Here is a 19,130-nt window from a genome sequence, read left to right on the forward strand (position 1 = left end):
GAAAATGTCATCTGGAAACATGCTCTATTAAAATTCAGCTATAAAGGCCTCAGGAATGCCTGCCCACTACATTATTTTAACCTAGGACATCACAGTACATGGATAAGTAACTCTTGAAGTGCAATACCACGTAAACTTGGCTAGATGGCAGTGTTATCCTTACCGCGTATCCTTACATACGTCAGTATTACATACGTCACAAAGCGGTTGTCATGAAAATCCTTTCCGTCGATTCTTTTGTGCTATGTGGATTCGTCTTATAAATTTTGATATATATATATTTTACGTACGACATATGTTATTAAAGGATGCTAAATTTATTCCAAGCAAAAAATCAATTCCGGGTATAATGAAACGACACAGACTTTATTCAAATCAGACAATATGCTATAATGCAATTTAACAAAGTCTAGACGATATTCATGAAGGTTGCGACGGTACCACCTTGTGGAAAATTTTGGTTTTGTTAAATTCTGTTTATAAAGAAAATATTGCGAATGCATAAAATATTGCAACGCATTTTAAGCATTTTTCTGTTTTATTTTTTAAAAAATCCACAAGACAGAAGCTCAATACACATAAAAACATAAGTCAGTTGCTGCACTCATTTTCATATTAACACTATACTTACTATATGGTTCATGTAATACATAAGCCATATTCCTTACAACTGCTTGTAAATACGGTAATATATTATTCTACCTTTCATTACACATTTATTTTATATATGAAACGGATCTGTCTTTACTCCAGATTGCTTAAGCTATAATTATTTTCCAGTGAAACTGGCAGTATATAAAAAAAAGTAATAGAAATAACGTATAAATGCATTTAGGGTGGGGGTGGTCGTTAATTTTCGATTACGTCTCGGCGACTAATGCTTTTGTTGGCATGAAGTCCGTTACGAAAAAGCATCTAATATTTACTTGGGTTATTTTGCAGATACAACATATAAAACGAAAACGTAGCACTGGACAAACCCGTCCGACTCACAGGTGTAGATTAATAAGAATATTACAATGCGGGTTGCACGATTTGCTTTGCAGTGTTTGTGGAGGGGAAACGACGGGTTACATTGAAGTCTTTCAAATATCTATAAAAACCAAAGGTCGCAAGACGGTTGAAAGGAATAATTCTCATCTTTCACATTAAACATGAGAGGGAAAATACGTAATCGCAGAATAAAATACATAATAAAAAATGTTAGTACTGAAACTACTATAATATCAAAAACAGAGCATCACGTTATTTCAATGAACAGAACATTGCACATAAAGGCGTATTTGCATTTGAAAAATTCTTAACACTAAAGGCAAATAAAGATTTTTGGTTGGGTTCTGTCTGAAACCCATAAAATGAAAAGAGCAAGTTGTTTAATCTGTTTCTTACGACTTTAGCACAGGCATGAGTTAAATGATTTATAAGCGATTTGGTTTGTGACAAAACTAGGCCATAGGCAGGCAAATATATTTCAGTCTCAATAATCTGAAACGCAGAAACAAATCTTGACTTTAGCGCCACCTAGGGGAAGAACATCTTCCCACCTAAACCAATTGTTCACCACAGCGTCAGGCATGTCTCACGACACTTAAAGCGACACCGTCTTTAACAGGCATCGTTTTCTTAGGTCCTCATCAACAAATACATCAGTAGGAAAACATTTCACTTACGAACCTAAGCCTAGTCTTTCTATACTGGTACAGGCGGTTTGCAATTTTAATTTAAGTCAACTAAATTATACTTCTGGATGCTGTAGATCACTTCAGGCTAACCATCTTGCTCAAGGGCACAAAAACAGATTTCCTCTTCGGACTTAAGCCGGCAACCTTATACTTACAAAGATATTTGTCACCTAATCCAATTTAATTTATGTATATCTTTAGAAAGCGCGAGTCATCAAGTGTTTGGAAAAAAAAGGAAGAACATTTTGTGCTATTTCAGTGCAGTGTTAAACATATCTACTAATTTTATACATCTTCGGTACAAAATCAAATCAAAAACTGCATATGTACTGCATACGCTTTCATGAAGTTACATCATAACATACTTTGGCAGTAGTTTGACTGGCCTTAACTTGTCTTTTTTCCTCCTGACATCATTGTCTTCATAACTGGTTTGCCACCTCCAGTAGTAACTTCCCCTTCAGGAATCTTTAGTCCGATTTGCTGAGGGTGTCCAGCAGACGGCTGAATCTGGGGCGGGGCTACACCAAGGACCCCGCTTGGTTCTGCGCAGGCACCATGACGGGCACTCCTCCCATACGGGTGATATTAGAACTTGTCACTCCAGTGGAAATGGGGGGAACCAGGGAACTGGTGGGAACGGCAGGTGGAGATGGGCGTGGAGCTCGGGCGGGCTCAGGTCTTTGCAAGGAGTTCCCATTACTGGTGTGCGGCCCAGTAGCAGCCCGGGGAAAGCTGCCGTTGTACCCAGGCCCAGCATGCAGACCGGGGTTGATCTCTCCTGGGCGCAGCCTGTAGCCTGCCATGCTGCCCGTGGCGGTGATGATGGAGGCGGTGTCGGAGACCGGGTAGCTCTGTATGTGGAGGTGGTCCTGCGGAATGGGGCTGGTGATGATGGAGGACAGGGTGCCGTTCTTGGAGAAGCTGTCCGAGCCCGTACCGCTCTTAGCCCACGAGATGCGCTTGGGTGCCTGGGCGTCCTCCCTACAACGGACAGAAGAGTTTTGGAGGTGCGGGACGACAAGACAACAGTTAAATTTCAGTATATCCACTGCAACATTCCATAGTCTTGATGGCAACATCTAGGGTTTTGAATACTGTCTCAATCACAACTCCCTCCCACACCCACAAAGAATCAGACAAGCAACACTTCAGACTTTGCGGTAGACACTCTACACAATCTCACTTGATGTCATTGGCTATGTCGTCCTCGGACTCCTTCTTTCTTTTCAGGATGAAGTAGACGAAAAAGACTATTGCCACCAGGCCCAGCAAGGCACCTATCGTGGCCCCTGCGATCACCCCTGCGTTGGACACTGCACGTGGAAAATGACATGCCAGATCAGAGCTACACACAGAACAGGACACAGTCTCGTCAGATTTCTGTATGACAGACTGCACAGTCCCTGACATGTAAACCGCAGGTACACACGCACCGGTGGAGACCTCGAGCTCGATGTAGCACACCCCCGCGCCCGCAGCATTGCTAGCCTGGCAGGTGTACTTCCCTGACATGTTGCTGGTGAGGTTGGTTAGCTTCAGTGTGCCCAGCTGATGACCTGTAAGAAAACATGGAAGTATGGGGGGGGGGGGGGGGGTCACATGACAGTCACATGATCGTCTGATAACCTAGGCTGCCTATTCCCACAGTGCTACAGCATGAGCTGTGACCAGCCAAGCCAATAAGTCTTCCTGCTTGTCGATGATGCAGACACGGCTTTTCCAGCTGAGCACAGTCATGCTCCAAATGTTAAGCCTTGTCATTCATCAAAGCACCAGAGAGTCCTTTGATTACAAAACTTAGAATGGAAGGCAAATGACATGTGCTATTATTATTTCCTACCTCAATGCACTCCAAATGCATTTTAAGCTAGCAGAGATCACCAAAATAGGCTACTTCACTGAAATGATATACTTATATGCGTGTTAAAAAAGATAAAGCCATTTTAAAAATCTGTGAACAACCATACTTGCAGAAGATACATTTCTAAACCCATTAGAATAATCATGAATGAAGAGAGTCCTGATTGCTCAAAATGCAGACAACCTCAAAATGAGAAGGCATAGAAACAGACCTGTTTGAAGGTGAAAATGACCAGGTAAAGACAAATAAGCTGCATTGGTCAGTGAAAACACACACAAACCTAGTAACACAAAAGACCTTCCAGATGTCATTATGACCCCAAATACATTCATCTCAAAACCCAGAATTTTGGCAAAATGGAGCCAGTCATTTGGTGCACCCAATATGATCCGGAACGTAGAAATACTGGCACGGTCCCCGGTTGGCCTGTCCTGTGAGCATACCATCTGCTGCCCCCTATCCAATGCCACAATGATTGCCACAGTAAGAGCTGATTGAAAGTAGACAATGCTGAGACGGAAGGATAAGAGAGACCAGGGGCATCGGATATAAGGGGAAGGGAGGACGCGCCCCCCCCCCCCCAGTATTGGCAGACCCCCCTCTCCCTTACTTTTTGCTATTTAATACGTTTCTGTCACAATACAGATGAAACAGATCTGACAAATTAAGAACACATTTCTTATCTCTCATTATAAATCCGTGCATTGCTGAGGCCAATTTGCTGCACATGAAGAGTGTGAATACGACATAGTAATAATAATAATTATTACTGACCCCTGAGGGGAAATTCTCTTTACACCACCCCCATCTTTCTCTCTGTAGGTAAGAGCACGCTGGCTGCAAAGGGCAGCCACCCATACCAGCACCCAGGGAGCAGGGGGTTAAGGACCTTGCTGAAGGACCTGCAGATGTGTTGAGGCTGGGCTCAAACTGGCGCCTTTCCGATCACAGGCACAGAGGCTCGGCCCGCTGAACCGCACGCTGCCCCACATACCTAACAGAGACTGCAGTCCCATCAGATAAAATTATATGGGTCCATTCGTTTTTTTGCTGGTTAATTTTGAAACTGCACCCTTAACAGTGTTGGTTGTCTTTTAAATGATGAAATCTTTATTATTGTAAGATTGTTTGAAAATCTCTTGAACCGCATCCTTTCACGATTTGACCATTGCATGTGTGCCCCCTATGTGACCCCACTGGGGGGCGTGTGCATGTTACACTTCACAAGGGGTTTTATATGAAAACAATGAAATAGGGGCTTAAATACAACTGCGATTTGAAGCTTTAGTGTCTAAGAGAAACGTTGAATTACTATTAGTTTAACATGAACGCAACTGAAGATTTTAACGCCGTAATTCTGTCATTCCCCGTTTTTTAATTTTTTATTATCTGCAGCCTTTTCTGAATCCTGGTTGTAAATTAAATCATTCTATGCAGGTCTTTAAGACTATATTGAAGATAATTCCGTGTAATCTGACTGACATGTGACAGGAGGGAAAGTGCATGACAGTTTCCGTCACTAAATGTTTCAGCACCTTCCTTGTTACACATGTCAACTTTAAACATCTGTTTAAATACATTATAAAGAAAAAAAAAAACTACTGAATATGAATGGGTTCCAGTCGTCCACATCAACAAGATCAAATGGCAAATAAAACATCATCTCAATGTACTCCTAATGTTTTTGGGGGTAGCAAGTAGCTCAGGGTCTGTGTCTGGAAGGCCGCTGGTTCGAATAATCATAAGCAAGGTCCATACCCCCCCCCCCCCCCCCGAGGTGTTCCAGGGGCACTGGAGCAATGACTGACCCTCCCCTCGGACCCCAAGCGTCGCTCTCAACTCCATGCATGTGTGTCTGTGTGTTAGTATCTCAATGGAGAGCAAGACGGGATATATGAAAAGAAGCATTATAATGTACATGTACTCATACTTGTGTAGATGGCACTGGGATCAATTAAGTGTCATTATTATTAAAGCATCATTTCATATTCCAATGCCACCATATTTATCCCACCAGGCTACTGTCATTCCATTTCACTGCATGGCCTTTCTAAATTAGAAAACGGATGGGGAGAGAGGGAGAAAACAGGCGTGTAGCCATATGGAGGGCGTGATCGGCAGGGGCACTCACTCAGCATGGGTGGGAAGAACAGCATGCTGTTTGGGGAGCTCTTGTTCCAGCGGTACAGGGGTGCTGGCTTCCCTTCCGCAGAATTACAGTTCAGCGTGATGTTTCCCATCAGCACGGGCTGTCCGGTCATGGTACACACAGGTACAGAGGGGGGGACTGGGGGGGGGCAAGGAGGCAGAATGATGCCATTAACTGACAGTGTTTACACAGCAGCAACTGGCCAGTGCAGATTTTCCGACCGGAGGGCAAATTTCCAAAACTCACTCAGGCAGCAGGATAGGTTTCCGAGAACAGTTCACTAGATTACATGAGGATTGAGCAAGTTATGGTTCCCAATACTGTAACATAGAAGACTGACTTTAGGTCATTTACGGTCTCATCTCAAAAACCGCAAACAACAAAATGAGTTTTGGAAATTTGCTCTTCAAAAGGGTATTTATTTATTTTATCTATCTATTTATTCATAGCCACACTTACTGTTGACTGTGAGCTTGACTTCCCCATTATAACCAGTACCTCTCGGGACAACCACCTGCCAGTTGTACTGGCCCGAGTCGGCCTCCTGTGTGTTGTTGATGACTATAGAGATGTTGGTGGAGGGCATTTTGTGAAAGAATTCCACACGATTGAAGAATTGCAGGTCTACCGTGCCAACCCCAGCGCTGGTGTACGTGATGACCTGGAGAGAGAGAGAGAGAGACAGAGAGAGAGAGGGTGCTCAGCTGCAAAGTATGTGCAGTAAACGGAAGCTGCACAACGTGCAATATTAATATCCACATTGCATGTATCTATTGCACAGTAAAGAAGAAAATTAAGCCAAAATGTATTCTTATTGCAGCACATGTGGCCTCTTTCGAGGTACTGGTCAGATTATCGGTGTCACAAATGCGCCAAAAACTCAAAGGTTTATCTTCTTTTGTGAACAGTTTTGCTTCAAAGAACAATTGTAATTACAGATAGTAATCACAGTATCACTCAGGCTAGGGCTGGACAATAATTCGATATCAATAAATATCGCAATATAATTTTTTTCAATAACGGTGATACGATTTTTAAACACATTTCCGATATTTCGATATACATATATACTGTATCATATAATATACAGTATATGAATAATCAGCCTGTTTTAGTTTAAATGGAAATATATTATTGTTAATAAGCTGAGTCTGAGAGTTTTATTTATTTGATAGTTTATTTCACATTTCTTGTTTGTAAAGGCTAAATACAAATAAAAAAAGTGAACCTTATTTTTTTTTGTACTGTTTTTATTTTAAAAAAAATTATATAATTTTAATCGGAGGAGCCTGGAGGTATTATAGACTTTGCAAATTCAGTTTGCAGACATCCATTGTGTGTGTCCTCGGCAGTTTTTTCCTGAGGCTTTTTAATATTGTCCATATCGATATCGGAATTATATCGTATCGACCAAAATTAAGAAATATATCGTGATATAATTTTTTGCCATATCGTCCAGTCCTAACTCAGGCTGTGAGAACCTAGTTTCTAGGGGTCAGGGTCCGCACACTGCCACAGTACCTGTGCTGATAAAAACAATGACAGTTACAGATCAGAGAACCCATGAGGAGAAACTGATGATGTTCTCACTGTTTCATGATGTGCTGGGAAAGACACAGTTCAAGGGAAAGGTGTTTTCCTTGATTGACTCAATGGATTTACTTTGTATGATTTTGTCTGGAAAATCTGCCCCAGTACCCTACAGACAAGCCTGCAGCTGGGTGTTAAATGAGACAAGACCAACTGACAGGAGACCCCCGTCCTCAAGAAGAGACACCAGGGCCAGCCGGCCACCCACCTGCTTCGTGACGTTGAAGTTCCATACGATAACGTAATCCTTGATGTCCGATGTGGGCTTATAGGAGGCCGGCAGAACTACCCTCCCACCTCTAGTGACCTCGACGTTACTCACTGGGTACAGCTGCGAATGACCTGCAAGGACATCTGACATTAGCCCAACGTAACGCCAGCTGCACAAGGCTTTCAATCAAAGGCGTCTGGAGCCTTTATTCACAAGCAAGGTGTAATTCTGCTTTAGACCAGCAATTCTTGACCCTGGGTCGCAACCTAGATTCGGGTGGTGGCAAGTTATGAAAGGGTCGTGAGTTGGAAATGTAATCATTTTAAAACCAGCAAGCTCCTATACTGATTCACGATCAGATTTCCCAGCCCCAGTCCTAGAATTCACCTATATAAAGAGGTCTTGGTTCTGCAACTGCTTCGTGCAAAACACTCCACCAATCCAAGAAGCAAAACCACAGATTAATTTGAAATTCACTGGCACAAATCTTATCCGATTTGTGCGACAGGCATTGATTTGGCGTAAATTGCAGAGTGAACTGCACACTTGATCATAGCATTAATTTAGACCTAGACCTGATATCGGGTCGTGACTGAGCTGGCATGGTAAAAATTGGGCTGCGGTGCAAAAAATAACGTTGGGAACCACTTGCTTTAGACCATTTCACAAATGTGTAACGAACATGACATTAGCAGAAAATTATGGTTTAGAGCAGATAGATAAGGATGAGCTGGCAATTTAATGGATGTTACCACCTGCCTCCTATTTTATAAGAATTCCAGGATATTAAACACATGGGGATCTTCAAAACCGTCCATCCATCTTCCAATTGCTTATCCTTAGCAAGGCTGCATAGGGCAAAAGGCAGGGGTACACGGTGAACTGGATGCCAGTCTATTATAGGGCACATTCACTATGGGCAGTTGGGAGACGTCAGTGAGTCATGCAGTGAGAGACTCTGCATGACTTTGGACTACAGAAGGAAAGCAGAGCAGCTACAGAAAAATCACACAAAATGGGGAAAACATGTAAGGACAGAGGGTGGGATGTGAAGCCACAAGAACGGGGGCGTGAGGCATCAGTGCTCCCCAGAGGGCCTTTCTCCCATCAATGGTGTCATGTCAGACTGCCCACCCTTAGGAAAATCCTAGGGTACGCTTCTTTTCTAGGGCCATGTCAGTGGGACATACAGAAAAATTTTTAAAATAACCAAAGTGCATATTCTAAAATATTTAAGGTACAGTTTCTTAGGGCAGTTAGTCTACCATTGTAAAAATGCATCTTTCTAAACCCTCTATGTACATAACATGTGTTACAAATCTTAAATTATAGTTCCCCGGTTTTAATACAATTTGGAATATTTGCCTTATATTATTGGCATTACTAGCATATCCAATTTAAAAGCATAATAGCCAGAAAGCTACTTTATTGGATGAAGAAATGGTCATTACATGGCTGATTTACAACAATCAGCACAGAACAAATTTTTCAGCTTCAGCTAGAGAGAATGAGAAACGTGCTTAGAAGATTAAATGCAGTGCTCCTAAACAGACAGAAGGGGGCAGCAAACCTTCAGGAGTATCCCAAATTAAGGCAGACCTTTAACAATGAATACTTGCATAGTTTTTACATTCACTAGTTGCCCCAACAGCTTTTTCTCTCTTTCTCTATTCAAAGCCACATAACAGCAGTCATGCATACAACTATATGTACATTTTTAAGCACTAAACGTCCTTGCAAAATACATTATAAATGACCAAATGGTTAAAAATAACTGCAGGATATTAAGATATTACAGCTACCGCTCATCACCGGGAGGGTTCATTGAATCCCAAACAGGATGTCGCCTGTGTTTTGTCATTGGTCTCTCAAATGCTGCCCCGTCTCCTCCTTAAATCCTCCTCTGCTATGCCCTCGCGGGCCGAAGCTCCGCGGCCGCAGCCCTCACGTCACTCCAGCTCTTTTCATCGCGGTCGCGCTTTACAGAGCAGCTACTCTTTGAGCCTTTCATTCAGCAGACGGCCACATTTAGACGGGAGGGCGCCACCACGTAAGAACCGTACGTGACCTTCAACTGCAGCTTCGCGTAATAAGCGGTATATTTAATGCCACTGCTATTTTAAATAAAGAGCTTCGAGGCACTCAGATTAGAAAGGAGGCTGTATGACATGGAATTAAATTAAAATGTCTTCGTTAGACAAGTTTTGCGTTATATGGTTATCTACATGTTATATTCTGTGTCGTCCAGGTGTGACTTTCAGCCATAAAAGTGCTGTATCAGTAGAACAAATGAGACATTTCTTTGCATCCATACGCCTGGCTGGCGGTTCTTGAAAGATACCACTCATAACTAATCGCGGGGAGGGGGCCGATGCAAGGCGCAATTGGATTACACCCAAATAATCTCTGAAGCTATTTTCAGGCAGGCGGGCAGTTCGGTCTCATCACACGGACAGTTCCTGGCAAAAACCTTAAATCCGTCTTTCCCTCTATCACGTTTAAATGAGTTCTGAAATAAAAATGTCCCTGCGCCCATCTTCTGAAGTGCATACACTACAGGGTCTCTGTAGAGAGGGGGGTAAATCCGTGTAATACGTACACCTTTTAAAACGTTCAGGTCCTCGATGTAATTACTACGCAAAATAAGTGAAAATCTGTTCATTTTTCAAACCCTGCTGCGTATATTGAGATCACAAGTGGCGGGAGGGGGGGTCATAGGAGCAAGAGAGATGATGTAAGACAGGGAAGGGGGGCAAGCCAGAGAACTGAGAAAATGTAGAATGAATCTTTTTTTACACTCCTCATAAATCAGAATTTTGAGAGGGGGAGCAGAGACTGAGTGTGTCACTTTTGACTGGCTGTGGCCCATGGCATATGGGAAAATTCTCCCATTTCAGACCTGCTCCAGAATTGTTCATCCATTTCGGCAGGCAGGTGCACGGCGTAGAAATAATGTATTAGGAATAATTACCTCCTAATATGAAACAAAGGCCGAAGTTCACTGTGCTCATATCAGGCACATAACGCTAAAACACTGCCAATCAGAGATCATATGTGCCAGCTCCCACATATGCAGCACTACAATGGTTATAAATACAAAGACTGTAGATTAGGAGGTGCAGTCTAGCAGCAACAGGGGTGCAGAATGTGCCTGGTGTGTGTGTGTTGGGGGGGGGGGGGGACGGGTAGTTGAGAGTGGGGCTGAAACCACACCTACAAAACAACCCAATTCGCAGGTCAAAGAACACACACAGAGGGGGAGGGAGCCTAATGTAGAGAGGAGTACAGACCTAGTGGTTCTGTGACCCTTATCTTCCTGCTTCACAACCACATTTTGGACAAATAGAACTAGAGTTCTAGACCAGCTTGGACCCAGCCACTCCAGACGTTATGTACTTCAAAACCAAGGAAGCAATGGAGTCTAAAGTATGCTTAGCAGAGAAGACTGCAGTTCATGAAAACAGGGAGGAACGCCTAATTCCCCAATTCATTATAAGCAAGGAGACTAGGAAAGTGAGCAGAAAAGGAGCGAACAAATCCTCCCGGTCGATGAACGTTGCGTCAACGGTGTCAACAAGCCCTACAACCTCTGAACACCTGTTGAGTTTGTGGTGGTACTGGAAAGGAGAAAAAAAAATCCAAAAGGCAGCACTGAGGTTGATCACAGGACACAAGATTGACAGATTAGGTAACTGATGTTTGAAACCCTGAACTGATATCTTGGCCTTTGCAGTCACTGCCTCGTCTAGAGAAGCATCAGTATAAATACGAGGCGGCGGCAGACTCTCTGGGATCAGAGGGGTGCAGAAGTACAGGTTGGATGAAATGCAAGTTCTCAACTCATTTGATGGAGTAATTTCTATATCCTCCAAAGTCTGATGATCTTGGGGGGGGGGGTTGGGGGGAAGAGATGAATGTCATGGCAGCGAGAGATCAGACTTCCTTCTCGCACCTTGAAGCTGGCAGCCTAATCAGAACATCGATCTCGCAACTCATGCGGCAACTCATGCGGCACCGCTGCCTGTCTGCGATCTCAGCGCGCCGATAACAAGAACTTGAAACGCATTTGCTCTTCAACATCCAAACAGCCCCTGTCCTGGCTGTCCACAAACTCCCGGCTCCCTTCTTCATGGACTTTGAAGGAGATATTTATAAATCAGTTCTATTTGGTGGGTGTGGGGCTTTTCATCCAGGCAGCAAAGGGAGCTGGTGTGATGATCTGATCCACTGATATGGTCTCCAGGAGCTCAGCCTCTGGGATGGATGAGCTGGTTCTGGAGCTAGAGGTTAATTGGGGCTGCAGAGCAGATGCCAAGTGATGTATGATGGAATCATATGAGTTTGGATTTGATCTGCTATTCAAGGAAATATCCTGTACGACTAAGCTGGTCTCCCAAAGACAGATGCATTGTATGGCTCTGCAGGTTAGGAATCATAGTGTGTGGCATAGGAAGGTCACTGGTTCAAATCCGAGGGTCGTCAGAGCAATTTCACCTTTCGGGCCTTGAGCAAAGACCCTCATCCCTAACTGCTACTTTCTGAGTTGGTTGTAAGTCTCTTTGGAGAAAAAGCATCTGCTAAGCAAACATAATACAAATACTACATTACAATATATGCTGGTTGTATTATTCGGTCAAGAACTGTGAATCATTTCGTTCAAGTCAACTCTCAACCACAAAAGGTAAACCAAGGTCATCACGTATTATTTGGGAAAAGGTGTGATCTGACCTCGAAGAACCTGCTCATTATGAAGTTTACTGTGTACACAGTATCTGATCTCATGCAAGAGTTTCTAAACAAAACCAACTGTTCACCAGCAAGTCTCAGTCTCAGGAAAGGTAGAATCTCAGCACAAATGTGAAAAAAATCTATTAGTCAAGCTTCCTGAATTATTTGGGTGTAATTAATTCTCTTTTGGGTTTTTGCAATACCCATGAAAGCAGAATAGAGTATTTAAAAGTGAAAAAACTATTTGTAAAGTGCCTTTCACAGACAGTGTCACAAATCACTGTACATAAGAAAACATTAAAAGATATACAAACACAAGATTAAAAACAAACTAATAGTCCAATGAAAAGCAAACACTGGAAACAAACAGAGCACATGGCTACTCGCAGGCTAGACTAGACAAATGCATCTTCAGATGTTTTCTGAAAGTGTCAATAGTGTCAACCGCCCACTAAACAGGACGAAGACTGTTCCATCATTTCGGCATAACAGACTGAAGGACATGATCCCCACGTGTCTTTAGGCTAGTATGAGGAACAATAAGAAGACCCAGGTGAGCTGACCTAAGTGATCGATTGGTGGTATGTCCGGGTAGATGATCCGAAATATACTGAGGGGTTTGATCATGCAGAGCTTAGTAGTGAGGACTAAATTTATACGACGAGTTCAAAATTCTTTTAAGGTGTGTATGATTCACGTGGCTTGGTCAATTCTACTGGGAGCCAATGAAGAGACAATACAATCAGGGTAATATGAGACCACTTAATTGAGCAGGTTAACGGTCTAGTAACAGCATTTGAAATAGACTGAAGATGTACCAGCGTGGTCTTATTTAAGCATGTGAGCTGGGTTTTCAGCCTTTTTCAGACTGGGACCCCTTCAGCAAGGGCCCTCTCTTTACACTTACAGAACGGTGTTATTATTTGGCCTGGCTAACTTCTGTGAATGGTGTCATGTTAACCTGTCCGTCCTTACAAACAAGCTTAGTGGACATTGGCTAAATATATTAATCTGTTTAATTATGAATAAATGAATAAACATAATGAATAAACATGACCCCATTAACCAATTTATTTACTTTGTCTCGACACTTACCACGCAAAAACTATAAACACTATTGAGAGAAAGGTTACATTTTTTTGCAACACCTTTCTATGTCACTTCATAGATTTTTAAGGTGTGTATATACAATTCAGGTAACTTAGTCAACACTATGGACTGCAGATAGTGTTTCTTTTCTTGTTTTAATACAGCCTTTTAAAGTACAAGATACAAATCAAAACGAATTAAGCGAAACAGACAGTGTCTATATAGCAGTGGAGGTTACATATTAACATGAACATACAAATACAACAAACAAAATGGACACACACTGCAGTATTGCTACATTATATTGTATAACACCTCATTAGTAGCATTGTACATGAGTGTTCATTACCGCAGTGCATTTTCAGCTTGTATTACAGTCCTCTGTATTGTCCCCGTGGGGCACTTGTACAATAGAGTATGGATGACAACCAAGCGAGCGCATTTCATAGAGTAGTTTACAGTGATTATCAGTGGTTTGCCTTATTACTGGTTGGAATTTATATAAAAATTTATAGACATTTTATAAAATTTCAAGAAACAGTTTGTCATTACACAATGATTCACAGACCCCTGCTGAAAACCTGTATGATAAAAACAGGAGCGTTCAAGACGGGGACCTAACATGAGGAGGCAAGGAGAAAATTGATAACTGTACATTCAATGCAGAATAGAGATTCCGCAACTGTCAACAGAACCGGAGGTCATTTCACTGTGTGTATGTATCAATGTATGAAATTTAAAAAGCCACAGTGTATGAAACGTTAAATGTGTCCTAATAGTTTTTTTTTTTTTATAACTAAAGCATTAACAATGTTTTGCAGTTTATTATTGTTTTGTATGTTATCAATTGCTTTCACTTGCCTGTTCGATTCATGTATAATGAGACCCGTTATATGTAATTGGTTCATACTTCTTTAAGAGATAAGCATTTTGTGTCATGCTGTGTAATGCAAAAATAAGTATGTTTATTTAGACAAATCTGCACAGAGTTATCCAGTCTACTGTGGATTTACTTTCCACATACTTTCTTATGTAAATAAAAATTTGATGGTTTTGCATTACTGAAGCAAGGCTATGGTTAGCAAACGCGTCCTCCTGATTTAATTGAGAAGCTAAAAGCCCAAGTGTTCTGTAGGGAAATCCAATTTGAATTTTTAGTATTTTGGTTTTAATTGGCTTACAAATTGACTACCCATGATTGAATTGGTCATTAGACTGCATAAATTTAGTGTTTTAAAAGGTTTTGAGCAACCTGTTAACTATTAGTAATACGTAAAAATCACAATTTTGCTTGTCTCTTTTCAAGATTTACAATGTAAAGTCACCCAAGCAGCACTCAAAGCAAAAACACACAAATATCATCACCACTTCCTTATGCCTCCTACAAAAGATCGGGACAGGAAAACCCTGGACTGCCTGATATACACACAGAGACTCACACACACACAGTGGGACAGTATCCAAAATGACCAAATTCAGTACACAATGCACCAGGTGTCTACTATGGGCAGAAACTCAGGAACAATCCTTTCTTCAAATCCATACAAGTCAGTTTCCTGAGGAAGACTTTACATGTTCTGATTTCTATAGCTGTGACCTCACTCAACATTTTTTGAAAAAAATACCAACATGGAACAACACAAAAGAATACTGCACTGCAGGGATTCCAACAAAAAGGCCATTTATAGTCAAAAAGTACAAAGGCTTTGCCCAGCCCTCCTCAACGAGTTCCCGGATCATCCTGAATTATCAGCAAGGCACAATCATACCGGACAGCCCACTGTAGATGGACTGCATTTCTGCTCTGTGAATAGAGAGTCTGGGATCTGGCATTTGATGAGGTCTAGGGACCAGACAGCTAGAAGTGGAGGCGGGTGGTGGAACTCATCAACACTGCGGATTAACAATGCGTACACTCTCTCACAAACTGGATCACCACAGCGAAACACTGCAGATTAATCAAGCTGCGATTGGTACAAGCCATCCACTGCACTCATGTGCGTGAATACCCGACTGCCCCTTTAGGTGTTACTGATAACTGTCTGTTATGAGTGATCTCTCTAATTTTAAAGATACGTTAAAACCGTGACTCACAACTGGTCATGTCCCAAAAGTGGTCACAATACCATTTTCAGTGTAGTGTGTGATCAAAAACAAACAAACAAAAAGTTTTTTTTTTTTTTTTTTAACAGGTAGCACCAATCCCTCTGGCACGTTGAACAGATTAAGGTCCTAAGATTTTAAAAATCTGGGTCATGACTTAATGTCCAAAGAAAAATGTGTGTTCCTCAGGCTAATCCAGTTGAGAAACACTGCTTTAAGGGATACTCTGAGGTTTTCATCAATTGATACAAAGGCAGTTGTCAGTTAATGAGGTGGCTCAAGGGTTAACCAGTGCCGTCTCATCCGTAGGGTGAAGGGTTCAAATCCCACCTCCACTAAATGTGCCATGTGCGTTTCCTCCTGCAGTTAGGATAGGGCAAACCCCTGGCATGTGACCTGGGCTGCCTCAAATAGTGCCTAGGCTGCCCTCCCATGAACTGGGTAAGTGGTATATAAAAATGGATGGATTTACTGTACAAGAGCATTCTGTCACTACTGAGTCACATACAGCCAGTTCCATACTGGATCTGAACTGGCCCTCAGTGACATACAATCCATCCTGCTTGTTCTGGCTGAAGCTCATCTCAGCCAGCAAAATGAAACACAGCTGGGATACGCTCTCACAGGTTCAGCCAAACACTACAGCAATTAAGAGGCACCAATTAGCACAACCTGGATGGGGAAAAAGAGCGGAGGTGGGATTTGAACCCAAAACTGCGGAGGAGAAAGGCAATATTGCGACTGTGCAGTACTATTTATGTTATAATTGTAATAATATTGTATTTTAAATAAGTTTCATTTCAGGAACCCAAATGAGAAGAACCATCACATTGTCATAAATACATACAACTCGAAAACTGAATCTTGCAACCATGTTTGACCTTAATAATTTCACTAAAGGATGGACGGGGTCCAGCGACAGTCAGATGCTAGATGACTTTCACTTTAGGGCCAGTAGACTGGCACATAAACTCTTGTGTGTTTCAATTCCTGTGATCACTGCAAATGGGGACTACAGCAGAGACAATACGGACCATAACAGTGGTTCACACATACTGCATTTGAGGCCTGAAACCAGCTCGGACACTGTGTGCAGGGCAGCAATTCATCTGCCTAAGCACTGCAGTGAATGTGGCCTCAGGGAAAGTTGGTCATAGCCACTGCTGAATCTCTCAGTGGGCATTGTTGCCATCAAATATCCATTAGCTGTGTGAGCAATGATATCCAGCTGTCATCCTCTGCTTCTGGTCCAACAGTACACCTACCCAATGCTCCATTTAAGTGATTTCCTCTAAACTACAGGCCGCAATTTCATGAGTATCCCACCGCCGCAGCAAACACATTCCCTGACGTTGAAGGTCTGAAACGTTAACCTAAAATAATCCATCATCATAATTCCAGGTTGAATACTCTGGCATTCAATTTGGAGGAATAAATGGCTTAATTATCACCAGTGACCACATTCCTGAGATGATGATAGCTGGCCCGATGCTCTAGATGAGAGCAGACTGGAAGTTCCCTAGTCTGTGACAGCCAGGAGCATGCAGTAACATCCACGCTCACCATAAGCAGTAATGCAATTGTGCTGCATTGTTTACGACTTGCAAGCAAACGTCAAGTCCTCCATCGAGGCACTACTGAAGTGCATGGTGCAGTTTGTGTGAGTATGAGCTCAGTGTATCCGAGTCTTGTTCTTCAACTGCATTAAACATTTAGGTTCTAAATAACTCTTAGTCCCAAATTTCAAATGCACACAAGCTTAAGTGTCACTTTATTTCAGCCCATGTTGGCATCTTACAGGCATGACATGCAAACCTCCAGAGCTGTTGTGTCACCCAATCCAAAGATGGAGTTTTTTTTTTTTTTTTTTTTTTTAAATCACCCATTTCACCATTTTCACTGCAGCTAGGTTGACAGATACGCACAAGCACAAACACACATCATTTAATGCTGCGGACGCCCTCCACTCAAGATTCATGTCATAACCAAATCAACCATTTTCATTAAATTCACATCTATTTACACAAGTATGACAAACGCAACTCTTACTTTGTTGCTTGGAGCTGGCATTGTATTACAAAACAATGACTTGAATCTATACTTTTATTGTGACATGAGAACAAATAGCATTGCAGATACAACGTGCAAAAACAACTTGAAAGGACACTAATAAATGAGAGTGCAGTAATTGTGGTGCAGTGGCACACAGCCTGTGTTCACAGTTGAATAAACAGGGGCCGGGCTGACACAGTGAGAGTCTGAGAAAGTAAATTATAACTGACTGTAGCACAAACCACACGGCCAGGCAGAGGCGCCTCCCCAGACAAGCTTTGGGAGTCATTTCGGGAGTTTCTCAAGCAGGGCTCTGCTTTTTAGATTACAGATAAATCCCTTTTATTTTGGTGCTGGATACTGATTTCCCAGGTGTGACCTGAGAATTACTTGGCTTTAAAGAATTCAAAGAAATGGTTTTATACCAGACAGCTGACTTGGTTAATTTTTGCAAAAAAATTAAAAATGTATCTGCTATGCTGATGCTTACATACCGAAACTTTCACCCCCATTTATGGTTTGAAATGTTATGGGAGCGACTCAGGTTTTACTGTTCCATGGGGTACAATGGCAGCACCAATGTAAACTGGCAAACCCATAGACTTGATTCTATCATAGACACAATATATGTTAAAAAACCCCAACATCATCCAGGCATCATTAAAGTGACACAAAGCTTAGTAATGTTTCTCCATTCACCCAATGTTTCTCACCTACTCTGAACAGCTTGTTTAGATAAGTAAATTCAATGCAGGTCACTTTTGCAGTGAGAATCCAACACCCCTACCACCACACACACAGTATTTACTCAACAAAATCATTAGTTCAGCAGTTAAGACAAGCAGGAAGAAACTTCAGTTTAGATGTTTTTTAAATTATACTCTCCAGGGCATCGGCCATTCCCACACCAGCATATCAGGGGAGGTTTCAGTCTTTATCTCCGGCATTAAGGCCAGAATCCTAAGAGGCAACGGATCCATTCAAAGCACAGCTTTAAAGGAGCCGCACATTCATCTAAACTCACCACATTCTGCGTTCTGATGCAACAGCAAAAAACCTGGCAGAGATTCAGTATTTCCCAAGAGAAAGCACAGTACGCATTTACTCTCACAACATTATTGTTGTATTGTATTGTTGTCATGTAAACAATCAGTGATGAACTGGTTCCCATAAATATTAAGGAGGGAGTTGGTGGCTGTGCGTTCAGAGGACGCATCCTCTCTGCCTGAGGTCATGACAGTGTGGCAGGGAAGTCTTCCCCATGAGGAAGGGGAAAACACACCTTCTTATGGAACTTGGTCCAGATGACAGCCTACACTGAGATGAACAGCAATGACTAAATCCAGCAAGGGAACTCCAGGCAAATTGAGCCCGGACCAGCTGGTGTTCCCCATGTTTAGGGAAGTGCATCATTATTTCGTATTGTGTTGCAAACAAACCAATGAGGGAGTTTCTGGTGAACGGTGAAGCCCGAGAACGTAACAAGCCTTACGAACCGGTTGGTGAGAAGGCTGTCGGTTGCAAACAGCATAATTGTTTAAAAGTTAAATAAAAAGTGTGCAGAGGACAGGGATTTGGTATCGTTTCCCTGTCTTTTGGCTTGGATCCCAATTTTTCAGCAGTCAGGGACAGAAGTCTCCCAAGCGCTGACAAAAGGAATCC

General features: G+C 42.2%; 1 protein-coding gene across 1 annotated transcript in view; it reads right to left on the minus strand.

Annotated features, from left to right (window-relative positions):
- Nucleotides 1-347: 347 nt before the first annotated feature.
- Nucleotides 348-19,130, minus strand: part of esama (endothelial cell adhesion molecule a) — a 43,290-nt gene continuing 24,507 nt past the window's right edge. The window contains exons 2-7 of the mRNA XM_072713660.1: nucleotides 7,494-7,627; nucleotides 6,155-6,356; nucleotides 5,678-5,833; nucleotides 3,119-3,241; nucleotides 2,869-2,998; nucleotides 348-2,666 (exon numbers count right to left, since the gene is read on the minus strand). Coding sequence (XP_072569761.1) covers nucleotides 2,204-2,666; nucleotides 2,869-2,998; nucleotides 3,119-3,241; nucleotides 5,678-5,833; nucleotides 6,155-6,356; nucleotides 7,494-7,627 — 1,208 coding nt within the window. The 3' untranslated portion in view covers nucleotides 348-2,203. The remainder of the gene's footprint in view (nucleotides 2,667-2,868; nucleotides 2,999-3,118; nucleotides 3,242-5,677; nucleotides 5,834-6,154; nucleotides 6,357-7,493; nucleotides 7,628-19,130) is intronic.

This window comes from Paramormyrops kingsleyae, chromosome 6 (genome assembly GCF_048594095.1).
Source record: "Paramormyrops kingsleyae isolate MSU_618 chromosome 6, PKINGS_0.4, whole genome shotgun sequence".
In the NCBI taxonomy this organism is placed as follows: Eukaryota; Metazoa; Chordata; class Actinopteri; order Osteoglossiformes; family Mormyridae; genus Paramormyrops; species Paramormyrops kingsleyae.